We start from the raw sequence: 17,679 nt of genomic DNA, 5'->3' as shown, positions 1-17,679 counted from the left end.
GTAATACAACAGGATACAAAATTAACTCAAAAAAATCAGTAGCTCTTCTTTATACAGATTATAAATGAACTGAGAAAGAAATTAGAGAAACATCACCCTTCACAATAGCCACAAATAGCATAAAATATTTTGGAGTAACACTAACCAAACAAGTGGAAGACTTGTATGATAAGAACTTCAAATATTTGAAGAATGAATTTGAAGAAGACACCAGAAATGGAAAGATCTCCCATGCTCTTGGGTAGGTAGAATTAACATATTAAAAATGACAATCTTACCAAAAGCAATCTACTCTCACTATTATCAATGCAATGCCTATCATCCCAGCAAAATTCTTCACATACCTCGAAAGAACAATACTCAACTTCATATGGAAAAGCAAAACACCCAGAATAGCCAAAACAATCCTGTACAATAAAGGAACTTCTGGAGGCATCACAATCCCTGACTTCAAACTCTACTTACAGAGCTACAGTACTGAAAACAGTCTGGTACTGGCAGAAAAAGAGACAGGAGCACCAAAGGAATCAGTCCACATACCTACAAACACCTGATTATTGACAAAGAAGCAAAAAATATAAAATGGAAAAAAGAAGGCATATTTAACAATTGATATCATACTGGATATCAACATGTAGAAGGGAAATTGGTACATATCTATTGCCATGCACAAAGTCCAAAGACAACATAAAACCAACCACACTGAACATATTAAAGAGAAAGTGAGAAGTATGCTCGAACGCATTGGCACAGGAGACCACTTCCTAAATATAACCACGGTAGTACAGAAATAATTAATAAATAGAACTCCTGAAACTGAGAAGCTTCTGTAAGCAAAGGACATGGTCAACAACACAAAACGATAACCTACAGAATGGGAAAAGATCTTCACCAACCCTAAATCGGACACTGGCTGATTTCCAAATATACAAGGAACTCAAGAAATTGGTCATCAAAAGAACTAATAATGCATTAAAAAATGAGGTATAGATCTAAACAGAGAACTCTCAACAGAGGAATCTAAAATGGCTGAAAGACACTTTTAAGGAAATGCTCAACATCCTTAACCATTGGAGAAATGCAAATCAAAACAACTCCGAGATTCCATATTACAACTGTAAGAATGGCCAAGATAAAAAACACTGATGACAGCTTGTGCTGGAGAGGATGTGGGGAAAAGGGAACACTCCTGCATTGCTGGTGGGAATGCAAACTGGTACAAACTGGGTATTAATATGGTGATTTCCCAGAATATTAGAAAAAAATCTACCTCAAGATTCAGCAATACCACTTTTGGGTATATACTTAAAGGATGCTCAATAATACCACAAGGACATGTGCTCAACTATGTTCATAGCAGCATTATTTATCATAGCCAAAACCTGGAAACAACCTAAATGCCCCTCGACTGAAGAATGGATAAGAAGTATGTGATACATTTACCCAGTGGAGTACTACACAGCAGAAAAAAATGCCAGCAGAAAAAAAAAATGCCATCTTGAAATTTGCAGGCAAATGGGTGAATCTAGAAGACATCATATTGAGTGAAGTAACCCAGACCCAGAAAGACAAATATAATATATACTCTACACTGTAGATTCATGGTCCTTGTTTATACAAACATTCTGGAAAATAAGCATTTAAAGAAAACCTTGAATAAGTTGGTAGGAAGATGTACTGAAATGGAAAGTTCAGAACCGTGGCAAAACAGGTTATGAACTACAATGCATATCATGATGCCGCTGTGTTAACCATGTGTAATAAGTGTACACGCATTAGTAACACACAACATATAAAGATCCGCAAGTATGAAGGGTTAATGATGGTTTGTTTTCCCCTGAGGCGGGGGCTGAGATCCTGATAAAAAAAACTCCACTCTCAATCTCCTTCTAGACCAGCGTGAATCTGCGCTCCTGTTCTGGGTTTTCCACAGCAGCGAACTCAGTCGTCAGGCAGAGGCAGTATCAGGGCTGCAATCCCCTGGGCCAGGCGGGCAGGCAGGCAGTGAGGTGTTCCATCCAGGGCCCAGGAGGAGGGATTAGCTGAAGAGAGAAGAGCAGCTGGACAGTCCAATCCAACAGTGAGCTCAACCTGGCAGCGTGCCAAAGTCCTCCCCCCCCCCCACTAGAAAGAGTCTTACAGTTTCGTTTTCCCACAAAGCAAGATCTTGGAAGGTAGAAGGATTGCTTTAAGTAGTTGAGTAGGACCACCGCCAAACCCACGCCAGAACCAGCGCTGCTCCACTGACCTTACAGGCAGCTACCCAATCTACCACTGGAACGCCACCCCACAAGCAGGATTTGTGCCAGAGGCCGCGTTCTAGAAGGAAAAGGTTCGTGCCTGTTTCCAAGTTCTCTTTTCCGAGGCTGCCAAGGGAAGCAGAGCCAGAGGACTGAGTCCTTTCCGCAGATCGGAATCGGCAAGGGCCTGGGACAGGGTCGGAGGGAAGCCGGAGGCAGAGGAAAGGGCCTGGGAAGAGCTTTTCTCCTCTTGAATGAGTTCCTTCCGTCTTGTGTCACTCTTAAAGCATTTCATTAGATTCGATAAATAGACTGATTGGTAGATGCAGACTGCTGGGCAGGTGACAGAGCGCTGGGAGGGAGGAAGACCAGGGAGGAGGCAGAATGGCGGCAGAGATCAAAATAGGAACCCAAAACACCAGGAACAATCCGAAAGCTCAATATGTCTAAAGTTTAGGATGATAAAGCTTAGTTCATTAAATACATCCTGAGTTTCAAGTTTCCCGGTATTTAGTAGACTTCTATAGGTCTCTTCTTTTCTATGGTTTTGGCGGGAAGCGGAGCCAACCATTGAAAAAGGCGGGAACTCAGTGCCAGCAGGGCCAAAGGGCGGGACCTGCAATTGTAAGGCCAGGTTCCCGGTGCTTAGAGCCCTGCAGCTCTGCACCTCCACCACCGTGGTCTAGCCCGCCAAATCCGGGACCTGGGTGGCCTGAGCAGCCCAGAAGCCAAGGTGATTTCTGTGTGTCTCTCCTGCCTGAAGGTCCAGATATTTTATCAGGCTCAGCAGCGAGTTCAGTAAAAAGCGTGAGAGTGATAGGGGAAGATCCTGGTGGGTGCAAGCCTGGCCAGGTCATCACAGGGGAGGGGGAGAGGGCAGAGGAGAGTGGGACAGGGTGGGGAGAGGGTGGGGGTGGGTCGGGACCACAGGCAGGCATGCACTCACACTCACATGCACACGTGGGGCTCTGCAGCAGGTTTCTGTGTAGGCAGAGCCTGTCACTGTTAACAGGTGTAAGTTAATGCAAGTGACTCAGGCCCCCAGTTGCAGTTTTGGAAATTGTGTTGAAAGATTCTGCAGATGCGACTAAGCGGCCCCTGTAAGATACTGTCCTTAATTAATTTAGGCGCTAAGAGGCAGAAACAGAACCGTTATTATCTAACCCAGAGTTTATCATCTAGAAGCTATTGGAAAAGAGCCAAGGACCCTGTGATTTCAGTTTCCTGAATGCCACTTGCTGTACAGCTCTATTTCCTTTCTGTTCTGGTTCCCCCAAGATAGCCAGTACCAGTATAAGCTTTATTTTGTGTCATATAACATTTTTAAGATTTTAATTCCTAAAAACTCTGCTATCTGGAGCTGGATTATTTAATCTGTAGGCATATCTGTTGACTGAGTTAATTGAGAAGACCCATTCTAAAGGAGGGTGACACCATTTCCAGACTATGGTTCCTAGAGGAGCCCGCTGGCTGAGCACATGCATTCCTTGGTCTTCCTGACCATGGGTGGCTATACTGTGTCTGAGCCCTGTGAACTCCAGCTGCCTTGACTTCCTGGCTCTGGTGATGCCTACTTGGAACCCTGCCTTCCTGACGTGGCCTTTGTCTGGGCATTTTTATCACCGCGGCAGGGGAGTAACAAGACACAGGGCTTCTCGTTTTCTCTATATTATCTCCCTGTGTGCACACCCTTCGTCCCCATATCTCTGTGATGTCTCTTCACACTTCTCCCACTCGGTCGCCTACATTTCTCCTCCTGCCTTTTCCGCAAAGGGCTCTTTCCAGACGGGTGACGTTAGCTGAAGGGGGAAAAGGGGGGCATTGCAAGACTCTCCCTCCTGCCTCCCCCACAGCTATAAACCTAACCTCACCGCCAGTGGTTTGCTCTTCTCCTCTTTTCTTCTTCCAGATTCTGACCCACGATCCTGTCCAGACCTTGACTCTCAGGATCCTGTTGTTTCAGTCACTCAGTCTCCTCCTCCTTCTTTAAGTTCTCAGCTCCCTACTGCCTTTCTCTCACCTATGGTAAATATTGTCAAGCCTTTCCCATCTTAAAGAAAAAACAACCTTCAACCTCTCTTCTTCCATCACATCTGCACTTCTCTTAGGTATTTTAAGCATCCAGATAAATATAATAGTAGTATGTTGTAAAGAATCTTTCTCTTAAAGAATCTCTGTCCCACAAGGTAGCTCCAAAATAACAATATGGAGAATTCTTATTAATTATGAATGCTTGGCCTGGACTTAGTCTTATTTCTAACTAGCTCTTACAACTTAATTTAACCTATTTCTATTACTCTGATGCTGCCATGTGACTCATGGCTTTTACCTCTCCTCCTGCATGATCTCTCCTGCTCCTGTACCTCAAGGTTGATGGCTTCACCCTGACAATTCCAGTGAGTGGGTGACATTAGCTCCTCCTGGGAGAATTATTAAACTACAGAGTAATCGCCAAAGTAGTTCAGACACCCCTTTAGTGTGTTTTTCCTCCTATAGCCAGTATCTCATGTGATGTTAAGTTCTACTTTTATTTCCCCTCAAAACAATTTCTGAAGAGAAAGGACTGTTTTTATCTTACTTGATATTTTACTGCTTTGACAGGATATGTTTGACATAGACTAAATATTTTCAGTAAGTAGATGAATGAATTGTGTGTATGAGAGAATTACTCTTAATAAAGGTAAAACAAGTGTCTGGATTGTTTGACTGCAGGACCAACATGAAAAGAAATCTCTCCTTAGAAGTGATAAAGTCTCACCCAGACTTGGTCATCCGTGTAAAAGATGTGACTCTCGGTGAAAAAAACCGAAATAATATGAACCTGGAGAAGAAAGAGCTGGAGAAGACAAGAGTTACAGAGGCTGTCTATGCTCTGTTAAACTCCGGAGGAGGAGTGATTGAGATACAAATGGCCAACAAGAGTGAGCAGCCTGTGGAGATGGGACTGGATTTGGAAGACTCTTTGAGAAAGATTATCCAGTCTTCTGATCTGCACACTTTTTTTGAGACCCAGCAACGAGGGGACCATTTTTACATTTTTGTTAAATCTTGGAATTGTGGCCTTGAAGACAGTTCTGCTAAACCTCGCATTTGTACCCAAAACTCTTCCTTGCACCGTAGATCTGAAACTTCAGTGATTCTCATGAATTCAACAGAAGCATTTGCATTTCTAAAGGGGAAGAAGAGTGTTGGGTGTGGCCTGACTGATGGAGGAGTGCCACCTGTTAAAATTCCCAGAGTTATGCATCAAAACAGCCTTGAATCAGATCCTGCTTTTGAAATTTTCCAAAGTGAGAAACTCGAATATGGTCAAATCTTGCCTTTTCCTGAATCTACACAAGTAGAGTTTAAACAATTCTCTGAAAAAAAGGTTCCAAACAAAATTAAAAAAATAATTCCAGAGTATGTCTCCGCATTTGCAAACACCTGCGGAGGCTACCTTTTCATTGGTGTGGAGAACGAGACTAGGAAGGTCCTGGGATGCCCAAAAGACAATGTTTCCCGTGAGTCTTTGGAAAGAGCAGCAAATGAAGCAATATCTAAGTTGCCAGTTTTCCATTTTTCATCATCTGAAGAAAAGGTGTCTTACAAGACCAGAGTCATAGACGTGTTTCATGAAGGGAATTTGTGTGGTTATCTCTGTGCGATCAAAGTGGAGGCTTTCTGCTGTGCAGTGTTCTCAGAAGCTCCCACTTCATGGATGGCAGACAAGGAGAACGATGTCATCTACAGACTGACTACTAAGGAATGGGTAGGCATGCTGATGGCTGCTGATCCAGGTAAGAAGGGAGAATTCTTCCTTTTCTGTGCTTTCTGCCTCTTTTGAGTTCCTCTGTATTCTTCACACTCTGAAAATCTGAGTTTGTTACACCACTGAGGTTGGTTCTTTATGCTTTTTCAGATGCAAGAAATTTGTAGGTCTGGAGAGATGGCTCAGAGGTTAAGAGCACTGGCTGCTCTTTTAGAAGGCCTTAGTTCGCTTCCCAACAACCACATGATGGCTTACAATCATCTGTAATGAGATCTGGTGCCCCTCTTCTGGCCTGCATGCATACATGTAGGCAGAGCACTGTATATATAGTAAATGAATTAATCTTTTTTAAAAATTGAGTATCGATTTCTTTTTTGTTTGTTTTTTGAGAAAGGGTTTCTTTGTCTAATAGTCCTGGCTATCCTAGACCTCACTTTGTAGACCAGGCTGTTGCCTCCCAAGTGCTGGGATTAAAGATGTGTGCCACCACCACCCCGCTGAATATGGACTTCTTTTGGGGCACACATGCAGATGCCACAGTTCAAACATGGAGGTCAGAGACCAACATGAGACACTTCTCCTTCCACCAAGTGCGTGGAAACTCAGGTCATCAGGCCTGGAGGCAGGCACCTGTTTAGTTAGGGTTTCCATTGTTGTGAAGAGACACCATGACCACAGCAACTCTTTTTTTTTATTTAGAGGAGAGTGCGAGTGTGGTCCCCTTCAAATTATGCAGTTGAGTGTCCCACATTTGGGGAAATCCCAGGGGTCAACACAACTGGAATGCAGTAGATAAGCCTTGGACCGTGACAACTCTTATAAAGGAAAACATTTAATTGTGGTGGCTGGCTTACAGTTTCAGAGGTTCAGTCCGTTATCATCATGGTGGGACATAGCAACATGCAGGCAGATATTGTGCTGGAGAAATAACTGAGAGTCCTGCAGCTTGCAGGCAACAGGAAATGATCTGAGAGACTTGGCAGTATCTTGAGCATATATGAGACCTCAAAGCCTGCCTCCACAGTGACTCACTTCCCCCATCAAGATTACACCTACTCCAACAAGGCCACCTTCCCAGAAGTGCCACTCCCTTTGGGGATCATTTTCTTTAAACCACCACAGCACCTTTACCCACTGAGCCAACTCACCAGCACCATGAAGAAGGGAGTTCGTATTTGTGCGCATGTTATTTAAACTCCTCACACTGCGATTTGCTGGGCCCTCATAACAATGATCACCTGGTGCCAAAGTTTAGCATGTTACCAACTCTGGGAGTCAGGAACCCGCACCAGATGTGGCAGATTTTGTTTGGACCTAATTGCTCTTTTTTGCTAAGTCTTTTTTGGCTAACCAGTCTTTTGTGCTTCCATATGAATATCAGAATTTTTTTCTTAGTTCTGTATAAAGCATTATTGGAATTTGATAGGGTTTGTATTGACTCGATAGACTGAGTTTAGTGACCACCATTTCCATAGGAAGCTTTTTCTTCTGGTTTCCGCCTCAGTGTTTGAAAGTTTTCATTGTAGAGGCCTCTTGCCTCCTTTGTTAGGTAGGTTCCCAGGAATTTTTCTGATGTAGTTATTAATGAGATTTTCTAGATCTGTTTCTCGGCAAGTTTGTTACTGGTATATAGAAAAGCTGCTGGGTTTTCTGTGGGTTTTAATATCCTGCTACTTTGCTGAAAGTTATCAAATATAAGAGCTCACTGGATGTCTTTAAGGTCTTTATGTTTAGGGTCAGGTCATCTGCAAATGGGCACGACTGACTTCTTTTCTATTTGTACGCTTGCCTTGAATGAGAGTGAGCTCTTGATTTTGGAGGCAGAACTTTTAGCTTTTCTCACCTGGTATAATGTTAGGCTTAGGTTTGTCATATGCGGCCTGTATCGTGTTGACGTCTATTCTTTCTGTCCCTGGTTTCCTCAGAGTTTTTAGCATGGATGGATGTAAAATTTTGACACCGGCATATTTTGCATCTAATAAGATGATCTGTAATTTTTGTTCCTGATTCTACTTTTGTGACCCATTGCATTTATTAATTTGCCTTTGTTAAGACACCCTTGCCTCTGTGGAATGAAACCAACTTGATCTTTTCAGTGTTAGGTTTGGTTTGCAGGTTTGAGTTTCTCATGGAAATTGAGTGGCTGATTTTTTTGGTTTGTCTTTTTAAGGTTGTGCTGCCAAAACAATACAGCTTTATGGGGTGAATTAATAGTGTCTCTTCCCGTGTATTTCACAGACTAGTTTGAGGAACACTTATTAATTCATCGGTGATGATCTGTTAGAAGTCGACAATGAATCCATCCAGTTCTGGGTTTTCTTCGCTAGGATTCTCTTCATCTTCCTTTTGGGTAGGCACAGATGGGACTGTGCTTCTGCCTCAGCTCTCTGCAAAGAGACAGCACAGTCTTCCTGGAAATGTGAGAGACTGCAATGAAATGAAAGGGATTTAGCTTCATTTTGGCGGCTGCCGCTTCTGTGATCTTGACTCAGTTTGGGGAGGTGATGTGTGTCCAGGGATTTCTCCTTTGATCCCAAACCCTAGCTTCTTCACCTCTTTAGAATATAGAGTTTCAAGTATTCCCTAATGATCCTCTGGATTTTAGTGATACCTGTGGTAATATTATCTCTTCTCTTTTTCTAGTTGGTTAGGTAAGGGTTTATCATTCTTATCTATTTTTAAAAGGTCTGTTTTACTCATTCATTTGATCATTTCTTTTCATTAAATTCTACCCTGGTAATTATTATTTCTTTCTATCTACTAATCCGGGGCTTGGATGGTTCTTGTTAGTTGAATTGTTTCTCTGCGTTGAAATTCCATGATGCTTCTTACTTGAGGTGGCTCTGGTTTTTCCATGTAATCATTCATAGCTATAAACTCCACTATTAGATGTGCCTCTGATACATTCCAAATGTTCCTATAACTGCTGCTTTATTTTCATTTGGTTTGTGAATGTTTTAATTTCCTGGTTGTAATGGATTAAGTAAAAATGCTGTGGATCCCCAAGTGGCTGCAGCGGCTGCAGCTCCAAAAAACGGCAGCAGTGGGCAGTGGATCCCAAGAGCAACTAGTCCCAGGCAGGGACAGTGCAATTCCCCAAGTGGCTGCAGTGGGACATGAGGGGCAGCTAGTCCCAAGGGCAGACACATATGGAGGGGCACACCACGAGTCCACGTCAAAGACATCTTATCCCGGGCAGGGAGCCACACGGTGGGAGAAAGACAGAGACATGGATAGGCATGCCATGCAGAGTGAGGTTGGGTGTTTATTTAGTGCATTTTGGAGGGGAAAAGGGGAGAGGAGCAGAGCAGACAGGGGAGGGACAGAGGGAGGGGGATGGAGGGAGGAGGAGGGAGAGAGAGGGAGGGAGAAGGGAGAGATAGAGGCTGCCTCTGAGAGAGAGAGAGACAGAGAGAGAGAGAGAGAGAGAGAGAGAGAGAGAGAGAGAGAGAGAGAGAGAGAGAGAGAGAGAGAGAGAGAGAGAGAGAGAGAGAAAGAGAGAGAGAGGGAGAATGGAAGGAAGTCAGGCTGGAAGCTTAAGATCAGCTTGCTTTGGCAAATGATGGGGGAGTAAGTAGGTGTGGCTTGTCTCTTAAAGGGACAGAGCAAACCATTACACTGGTTTCATCAATGACATGCTGGTCATTTATTGTCTAATCTCACTGTGTCTTAAAGTTTTGTAGATCTTCTTGCTGGTTGTTTATGGTTTTAATTAATTTTGGTAATGAGAAACAAGAGCTTATTATTTCTTTTCTTTTTGTTTTTTGGCCTTTTTGAGACAGGGTTTCTCTGAGCAACATCCCTGCTGTCCTGGATCCTGTTCTGTAGACCAGGCTGACCTCGAACTCACAAAGATCTGCCTGCCTCTGCCTCCCAGCTTGTGCTCTTGACCTCTGAGCCGTCTCTCCAGTCTCAGGCTTCCTTTTCTGAGTCAAGCCTCCTACTTCCTGAACTTTTTGGCATGTCAGTGCTCAGGCCTTTATTGCCCCATGCCTACCTTCCACAGCTGTCTCCTACCCCGGAACTGTGGCAGGCCGACACCAGGATCCCTTTTCTGAGATTATTTCTTGCTATCAGGATCCCAGGGTAGCTCGGTACTAACCAGTGGGTTCTCTACCCAGCTGGCACCCAGTGAAGTGACAAAGTGGGCCTCCTGTCCACTGTTTACCCATGATGTCAGAGAAGTCACTGCCTCCCAGAACCTTCCATTGGACTTGTAGCTTTTGAGGATTCTGATTTTGTCATGTGGTTGGTACTAGTGGTCTCTACACCAGGGTTGTTTATATAACCTTCTGGATCAAGCTTCAGCTTCCCTTCTGTGTGGTTCTGGTCTTCTTCCAGTTCTTCCCCTTTGGAATAGAGCCTGTGCTTTGTTATTCTGACGGGTTTCATTCACTATGTCACACAGAGGCAGCTTCCAATCAGTCATCTTCCCTTGGTAACCTGTGTGAAGATTTTGAGTGTCAGCTGAGTCTCTCCAACAGTCCTCCACGCTGCAGGCCAGTGTATTCTAAGAAAGGACTGGAGCATAAAGTTGACCTCCAAAAGCATTTATTTCCAGGTATGAACAGCTAGTTTTTCCATTAAGAGAAAGAGAGCATTTAACACCTTTGCTAAAAAAGAAATCAAAGAGAATGCCTTGTGCAGCACCAAGTTAATGATGTAACAACACTACAAACCTCTTGGGAATGAGATCCATGTACAATGAAGTCATCGAGCATGGTACTAGCAAAATCTAATAGCTAAATATGCAGAGATCAAGGTCCCCACCAGGAATTTAAACAGCATTTCCAGGGCTTGAACATATGCATTTGAGTCAGCTTCTCAGGGGTTCAGAGCTCACTGAACCAGTACAACCATAGCAGAAGAATCTAATGTAACAATAACTGCACAGATTTCTTTTCTGCACAGCCTTAGGCTCAGTAACTTCCACTTTGGTTGGCACAGACTTTTCTGTATGATAATGGAAGGGCCACATAATTCCATCAGCTTGATGGAATATGAGTTGCAGGGGATGTAGACAGACAGAATTTCCCTTAAGTTGTATTGCACATAGGAGCTTAGTTCCCTTTTGATTCCAAATGTTTTATAACTTTAATTTTTGTTGAAACAGATTTTTTTTATATACAATATATCCTGACCACATTTTTTAACCCCCGGCTCCTCCCAGCTCCTCAACACCTCACTACCATCAAATCCACATTCTTTTCCCTCTCTCTCCCATTGTAAACAAATAGGCAACTGAAACAAACAAAGCAGAATAGGGTAAAACAAACAGAAAATAAGAAACAAAGAAAAAGAATAAGAAACACACACACACACACAAATATAAACCATAAGAACACAAAATTGGAAAGCATAATAAATAAGCAAAAGACCTGTAAGGTAAGAAATATACCCAGACAAAGCATTTGAGGGAAAAAAAAACTCAAGAAATACTATTGAGTTTATTTTGTGTTGGTCATTTATGTAATTCTCTGTTTTAAACATAATAAGTGAGTTGTACAAAACTATACAAACACTTATTTGAAATCTTGTTTATTCTTCCCATGTCCAGTGTCACCAGGATGTTTGAAATATACTCCTGAATCCCTCTGGAAGGAGCTGTGCTCACAGAATAAGGGACTGGAGGACTTATTAAGCCAGCAAATGCACTCTGTCCCCTGTGGTCTGCTGATCCTCTCTAGAAGCTGGGCTGTGGACCTGAACTTGGAAGAGAGGCAGGGAGTCATCTGTGATGCCCTGCTGATTGCAGAGGATAGCCGTCCCACCCTCTACACCATCCTTGGGCAGCAGGATGAGGGGGCACAGGACTACTGTGCCCACACTGCCTACACTCTCAAGAAGAAGCTAGTGAACACTGGTGGCTACACTGGGAGGGTGTGCGTCATGACCAAGGTTCTCTGCCTGGAATCCAAGAGCAGTGTAGAGACCAGTGTGGGGTCACCCTCTCCTATAGATTATCCACGCTCCTACAACCTTGCAAACACCCAGGAAATGGAAGCCTTGCTGCAGGCGCTTGTGATTGTCTTGCTCAACTTCAGATCTTTCTTGAGTGACGAGCTTGGCTGTGAAATTTTGAATCTTCTCACAGCCCAACAGTATGAGATATTCTCAAAAAATCTCCGTAAAAACAAGGAACTGTTTGTGCACGGCTTACCAGGGTCGGGCAAGACAGTGATGGCCATCAAGATCATGGAAAAGATCAGAAACACATTTCACTGTGACACAGACAGAATTCTCTACATCTGCGAGAATCAGCGCCTGAGGGACTTGATCAGGTAAGTGTTGGATCTTACATCTATGTGTTTTCAGTCTGGTCTTGAATATTTCTCTTAAATGACCCTGATTCTTGGGAATTAGACAGTACAAAGACCTGTGACAGCAGTGATGTGTCACGGGGCATTGATGCAGTTAGAGAAACACCTAATGTCCTTTTCACTGTTACAGGGCAAAAAATATTTGCCAGGCAGTGACCAGGAAAACTTTCATGAAAATTGAGTTTGAGACAGACATGATCCAACACATCATTGTTGATGAAGCCCAGAATTTCCGCACTGAAGATGGGGACTGGTATGAGAAGGCAAAGCTCATCACTCAGAGAAAGAAAGATTGTCCTGGAATTCTCTGGATCTTTCTGGACTATTTTCAGACCAGCCACATGCAAGAGAGTGGCCTCCCACATTTCTCACGCCAGTATCCAAAGGAAGAGCTCACAAGAGTAGTACGCAATGCAGATAAAATAGCTGAGTTCTTACAAGAGAAGTTACAGGAAATCAGAAATAACCCTCCATTCAGGATCCCTCCCGAGTCCCTGGAGATGCTCAATGAATTTACCTGGGCTCATGGTGTACCAGGCACCTTTGAGCTCAAACACTTGAGCTTGAGAGATATGGTGAACTATGTAGCAAACAAGTGCAATTCTTTCTTGAGGAATGGCTACTCTCCCCACGATATCGCTGTGCTTTTCAGCACGGAAGAGGAAATGAATAAATATAAACATCAGTTCCTGAAAGAAATGAGGAAGAGGAGAGTGTCTCAGATGGAGGATGTGTTTGTCTATCCTCTTGATATGTTTGACAGCATCCGTCGATTCTCAGGCCTGGAAAGAAGCATTGTGTTTGGCATTAACCCCCATTCAGTTGAACGGGGCATTTCCTGCAACCTATTGCTCTGCTTGGCTTCCAGAGCAAGGAAACATCTGTCTATTCTGATGTTTCCTGATTATTCTACCTCTATCAGGATGTAACTCAGTAGCTGAATGGGATGCATGAGGTCCTAGGTTCATTCTCTAGGCAAAACCTAGTTGAGGCTTTTCAGTACAAGAAGAAAGATAAAGATACAACAAAACTCTTGTCCTACAGTTTCAGAAAATGTTGGCAAAAACATTCATTGGGCACCAAAACTCACTGTGGATCTGAGGCTGACAACAAAGTTGAAGAAAAGACTTGGAAAAATAATGTACATTTTATATATGCTGTGAAAATATTGAAACCACAAGGTTCGAAACTAGATAAAACCAATATAGTAAGCCATATCTGATTTTTAAAACAGGCTTAGACTTTAAATTGACAAATATATTTATGAAAATTTAATGCATTTACAAGTTTAAAGGTAAAGACTAAAACAACCGGTCTCCAAAGAGAAAACCTAGGCCCACCCAGTACTTTTTTTTTTTTCGAGACAGGGTTTCCCTGTAGTTTCTAGAGCCTGTCCTGGAACTAGCTCTTGTAGACCAGGCTGGCCTCGAACTCAGAGATCCGCCTGCCTCTGCCTCCCGAGTCCTGGGATTAAAGGCGTGCGCCACCACCACCCGGCTCCACCCAGTACTTTGCAGCACCAGCAGCACAGGTGTAAGAGAGCCAACCCTGAAATTGTTACTATGGGAGAATGTCCCCATTTCCCATCTGGCGGGCCCATCATGGGCCCTGAGTTATACCTGGCCTGCTCCAACATCCATGATCTGCTGGAGCACAGTGCGGGGACCTGACCCACAGACCCAAAGCTGCAGGATCTCCACAGCACAGGGCAGCAGTGGGATGTCCAGCAGTATCACTCAGACTTTGACACCATAAGGGTCTCTTCCTTACAGAGATGCTAATTAGGTGTTGTAGGGTTTTTAGGGAATGTCCCTGTGTAGACTCTCAGGAAAACCCCCTAAGAGTGTAAACAGAGCACAGTAGGAGCTGTAGTAGAGAAAAGGACTCATAGCTCACCCATCACAGAAACTGTCTTTTGATTAGAATGGATTTAAGAGAATTGTGATTTGACAAACTGTTTATGCTAGAGTTATGGTATTGACCTATTAATGTTTGTAGTTTATTATGAAGATGCTACTGATTAGAAAAAGATTAGAGCTTGTATGAGAAAATTTTGATATGATAAGTCCTTAGATTTGATGTGTTTAAAAGAACAAATTTGGATTTTGATTGTAGCTACAAACTGATAAAGATATAGTGAGGGTGATCTGAAGTAAATTGAGACCACCCCTCTTATGCCCTCTCCATGATCACAAGTTCCCCCAAGTTCCCGGAATGAGTTGAACACCCTGGGTATGACTGATGAGGGTACGATTGATAGCCGTCACTGACAACCGCATGGCTAATGACAGCTACTAGCCACATACCTCAACCACACCTTATGTATTTTTAACTATTTTACTCTTCAAGTCTGTGCTTTTTCTTGCCATAGCCAATCAGCTTAAATGTCAGCTACCCCAACACCCTCTGACAAGGCTGTTGCCTACTGGTGTAGGAGGTCCTTCTATATTTGTGTTGCTATCACTGGTTAATAAAGAAACTGCTTTGGGCCTGGTGATAGGGCAGAACTTAGGTAGACAGGGTGACAGAACTGAATTCTGGGAGGAAGAAAGCAGAGAGAGAGAGAGAGAGAGAGAGAGAGAGAGAGAGAGAGAGAGAGAGAGAGAGTCGCCATGGAGACGCCAGGTCAGACATGCTAAATCTTTTCCGGTAAGCTACGACCTTGTGAGCACAGATTAATAGAAATGGGTTAAATCAAGATGTGAGAGTTAGCCAATAGGGAGCTAATGGCCAAGCAGTGTTTTAATTAATACAGTTTCTTGTGATTATTTTGGGTATAAGCTAGCCAGGCAGCCGAAACAAAGGGATGCTCTCTCCATCAACAATTGGCTGCCCAATGTGGCCAACTAACTCCACATAAAACCTGAGAGGGCTTGAAAAGGAATTCTAGACACAAATATAGAGTTTAACACAGCTTTTTGCTGTTTACTGGTGGGGTGGCGCAGAGAGATTTTCCTGACTCAGCAATAGCAGCAGAAAAAAAGCTGTGCCATTTTAAAACGAGGCTTCCTAGGCCCTGCCATGGGTGCAAACTCCAGCTATGGAGCATTTGTGGGCCTGGGTGTTTTATGCCCTGTTGGGGTCAGGAGGAAAGTAGCTGAGACCATGCTTTGTGGATCAGCTCTTCCTGCCTAGGCAGGAGGTGGAGTCACGTCTACTGGGCTTGGGCAGGCAGGAGAGCATGGCGGATTCCCACTGCCATACAGGGAGATGCTTCTAGGCTGCACAGTGCTCTGCATGACAGATTTGGTTGTAACTCAGATAAAAAGGGGTTATGTACTGCATACTCATTCTCGGGATTGGAGTGCTGAGTGCAGCTCCTGCCTGGTGGCCCCCGAGCTATCACTGGTGGTGCTTCCACCGTTTTAAAATTGTAGAGAGGTGGAGCCAACATTCAGAGCAGCTGCAACCAAGCTGCTTAGCATTTTAAAATTGATGGAGGAGGGTCATCTGTCTATGTGTTACTTTCATTGGTTAATAAAGAAACTGCCTTGGCCCTTTGATAGGACAGAAAATTAGGTAGGTGGAGTAGACAGAGCAGAATGCTGGGAGGAAGAAGGCAGTGAAGCAGATGCCTCAGGCAGATGCCATAGCTCTCCTCTCCGAGATGGATGCAGGTTAAGATCTTTCCTGGTAAACCACCACCTCATGGTGCTACACAGATTACTAAATATGGGGTTAAAGCAAGATGTGAGAATTAACCAATAAGAGGCTGAAACTAATGGGCCAGGCAGTGTTTAAATGAATACAGTTTCTGTGTAATTATTTTGGGTAAAGCTAGCCGGGTGGCGGGAAGCAGCCCACCGCCTCAACACTACAGAGTGGTGGGAACGCAGCCCTCAGCTCCCAGTACATAAAAACTCTTCTAGATAGCAAAGAATTACAGATTCACAATAGGACAGATTCAGACATAAACAACCTCTAAATGGGTCACAGTGTTGGATGGATGTACATAGGCTTGGGAGAGAGAAGAAAAAAAGTTTAGAGAGTCATAAAATAAAGTTAATGCTTTAAAAAAAGGGTAAAGTCTTTAAAGAGACATAGTCATAGATTAAAAGAAGTAAAAAGAAATAAGCCACATAAAAATGGAAAATTCACAGAGTCTGAATTATGTATGTTATTGTGTTATTTTTGAATTTTTTGACTCTGAAGGAGCTAAGTACGTAAAAATATGTCATTATATGGGCTGCTAAGGTAAACCAGCATGTATATTATAAAGGTATTATTACTTTAGAATTTGGACCTAAGGATATGATGCTTTGGAAAAGAAGTTCTTCTTTTGTTTTCACAGATAAGAACCTGTGGATTGCTTCTAGACCAATATTGTATGATAGAACACGCCCTCCTGAAAGGTCGCTGTAAACACCCTAAAAATTACTTCACTCAACTGCTGACTGAGATGAACCTAGCACACAAGATATACCATGAAGGACCGGATTAACAGCGCCCCCACACAGCAGGAAGAAGTTTGGAGAGAAATAACTACATCCATATTCCCAAATATTGTTTACAACTCTTTGTTTACATTTGTAGAGGGATATGATATGGATATGAATAATTTGCATTTATATGAATCTTGGTTTACTGATACTAATTTAAGATCAATTTTGTTATATGTATATTTCTGATCTTGATTAAGGTATTGTGATTGTGTAGCTTACTTAGAAATATAATGTATAATTAGGAAATATAGGTTGTTAATGGATAATCATCTATAATAGTCAAGTTTATAGTCATGTTAGATTTTCTAGATGTGCATAGGTCTATTTCAGATAGGCATTCTTCATATCTTTCAAAGACTACAGAATAAGGCATTTAAGATGTTTTAATTACTTAGGGCTTTTTGCTTTTTATGACAATGAGACACATCTGCTCCTGGCAGCACCAGCTACTTCAAGAGGAAGATGGGCATCGAAGAGGCTCCTTATGGAGTTTGCTGTCCATTTGGGCAAGAAACTGCTCTTGCCTGGGCTGCTTCACTGGACATGTAGTACCCACAGAGAGAGGACTGCTGAACTTGCCTAAAGGTGAGATAGTCCTTCGGTGTTCCTGCTTCATGAAAGAGTCTGCGAGACATTCTGCAGGACACAGAAGAAAGTGACTGAACTGTCTTGAAAATTTTCCTGCTTCATGGAAAAGTCTGCTGGATACTATGGGCCTGTAGGCTGAAGATGGATGCCCCAACAGTACAGAAGAACTTTGGGTAACCTGTCCATGCAGTGAGATGTCTCTGTCATTTCTAGACATTTGTCATTTGGAAGTTGCTTATGATTCACTTCCTATTTACTTAGGTAATATTATATCCTTCTGGAGTCTTTGATGGAGTTAAAGAATGGATAATTAAGGCCAGGCGGTGGTGGCACACGCC

At 43.1% G+C, this 17,679-nt stretch overlaps 1 protein-coding gene across 1 annotated transcript; it reads left to right on the top strand.

Moving 5' to 3' along the window:
• Positions 1-2,175: 2,175 nt before the first annotated feature.
• LOC119812728 (schlafen family member 9-like) lies at positions 2,176-13,645 on the top strand. Its single transcript, XM_038327597.1, has 5 exons — positions 2,176-2,332; positions 4,953-6,019; positions 10,400-10,552; positions 11,549-12,272; positions 12,442-13,645. Exons 2-5 carry the CDS (start codon positions 4,960-4,962, stop codon positions 13,238-13,240), a joined length of 2,736 nt encoding a protein of 911 aa, XP_038183525.1. The 5' UTR covers positions 2,176-2,332; positions 4,953-4,959; the 3' UTR covers positions 13,241-13,645.
• Positions 13,646-17,679: the final 4,034 nt, after the last annotated feature.

Source organism: Arvicola amphibius, chromosome 4 (genome assembly GCF_903992535.2).
Source record: "Arvicola amphibius chromosome 4, mArvAmp1.2, whole genome shotgun sequence".
Taxonomy (NCBI): Eukaryota; Metazoa; Chordata; class Mammalia; order Rodentia; family Cricetidae; genus Arvicola; species Arvicola amphibius.
Note: the sequence above shows the minus strand (reverse complement) of the source record. Positions and strands in the feature narration are given on the sequence as shown.

Excerpts from the sequence above, each read along its gene's own strand:
- LOC119812728 (XM_038327597.1), top strand. The coding sequence starts at position 4,960 with ATGAAAAGAAATCTCTCCTTAGAAGTGATAAAGTCTCACCCAGACTTG. Across the intron at positions 6,020-10,399 it reads GCTGATGGCTGCTGATCCAG|AGGCAGCTTCCAATCAGTCA; the intron begins GTAAGAAGGGAG and ends TATGTCACACAG. Across the intron at positions 10,553-11,548 it reads CCAAAAGCATTTATTTCCAG|TGTCACCAGGATGTTTGAAA; the intron begins GTATGAACAGCT and ends TCCCATGTCCAG.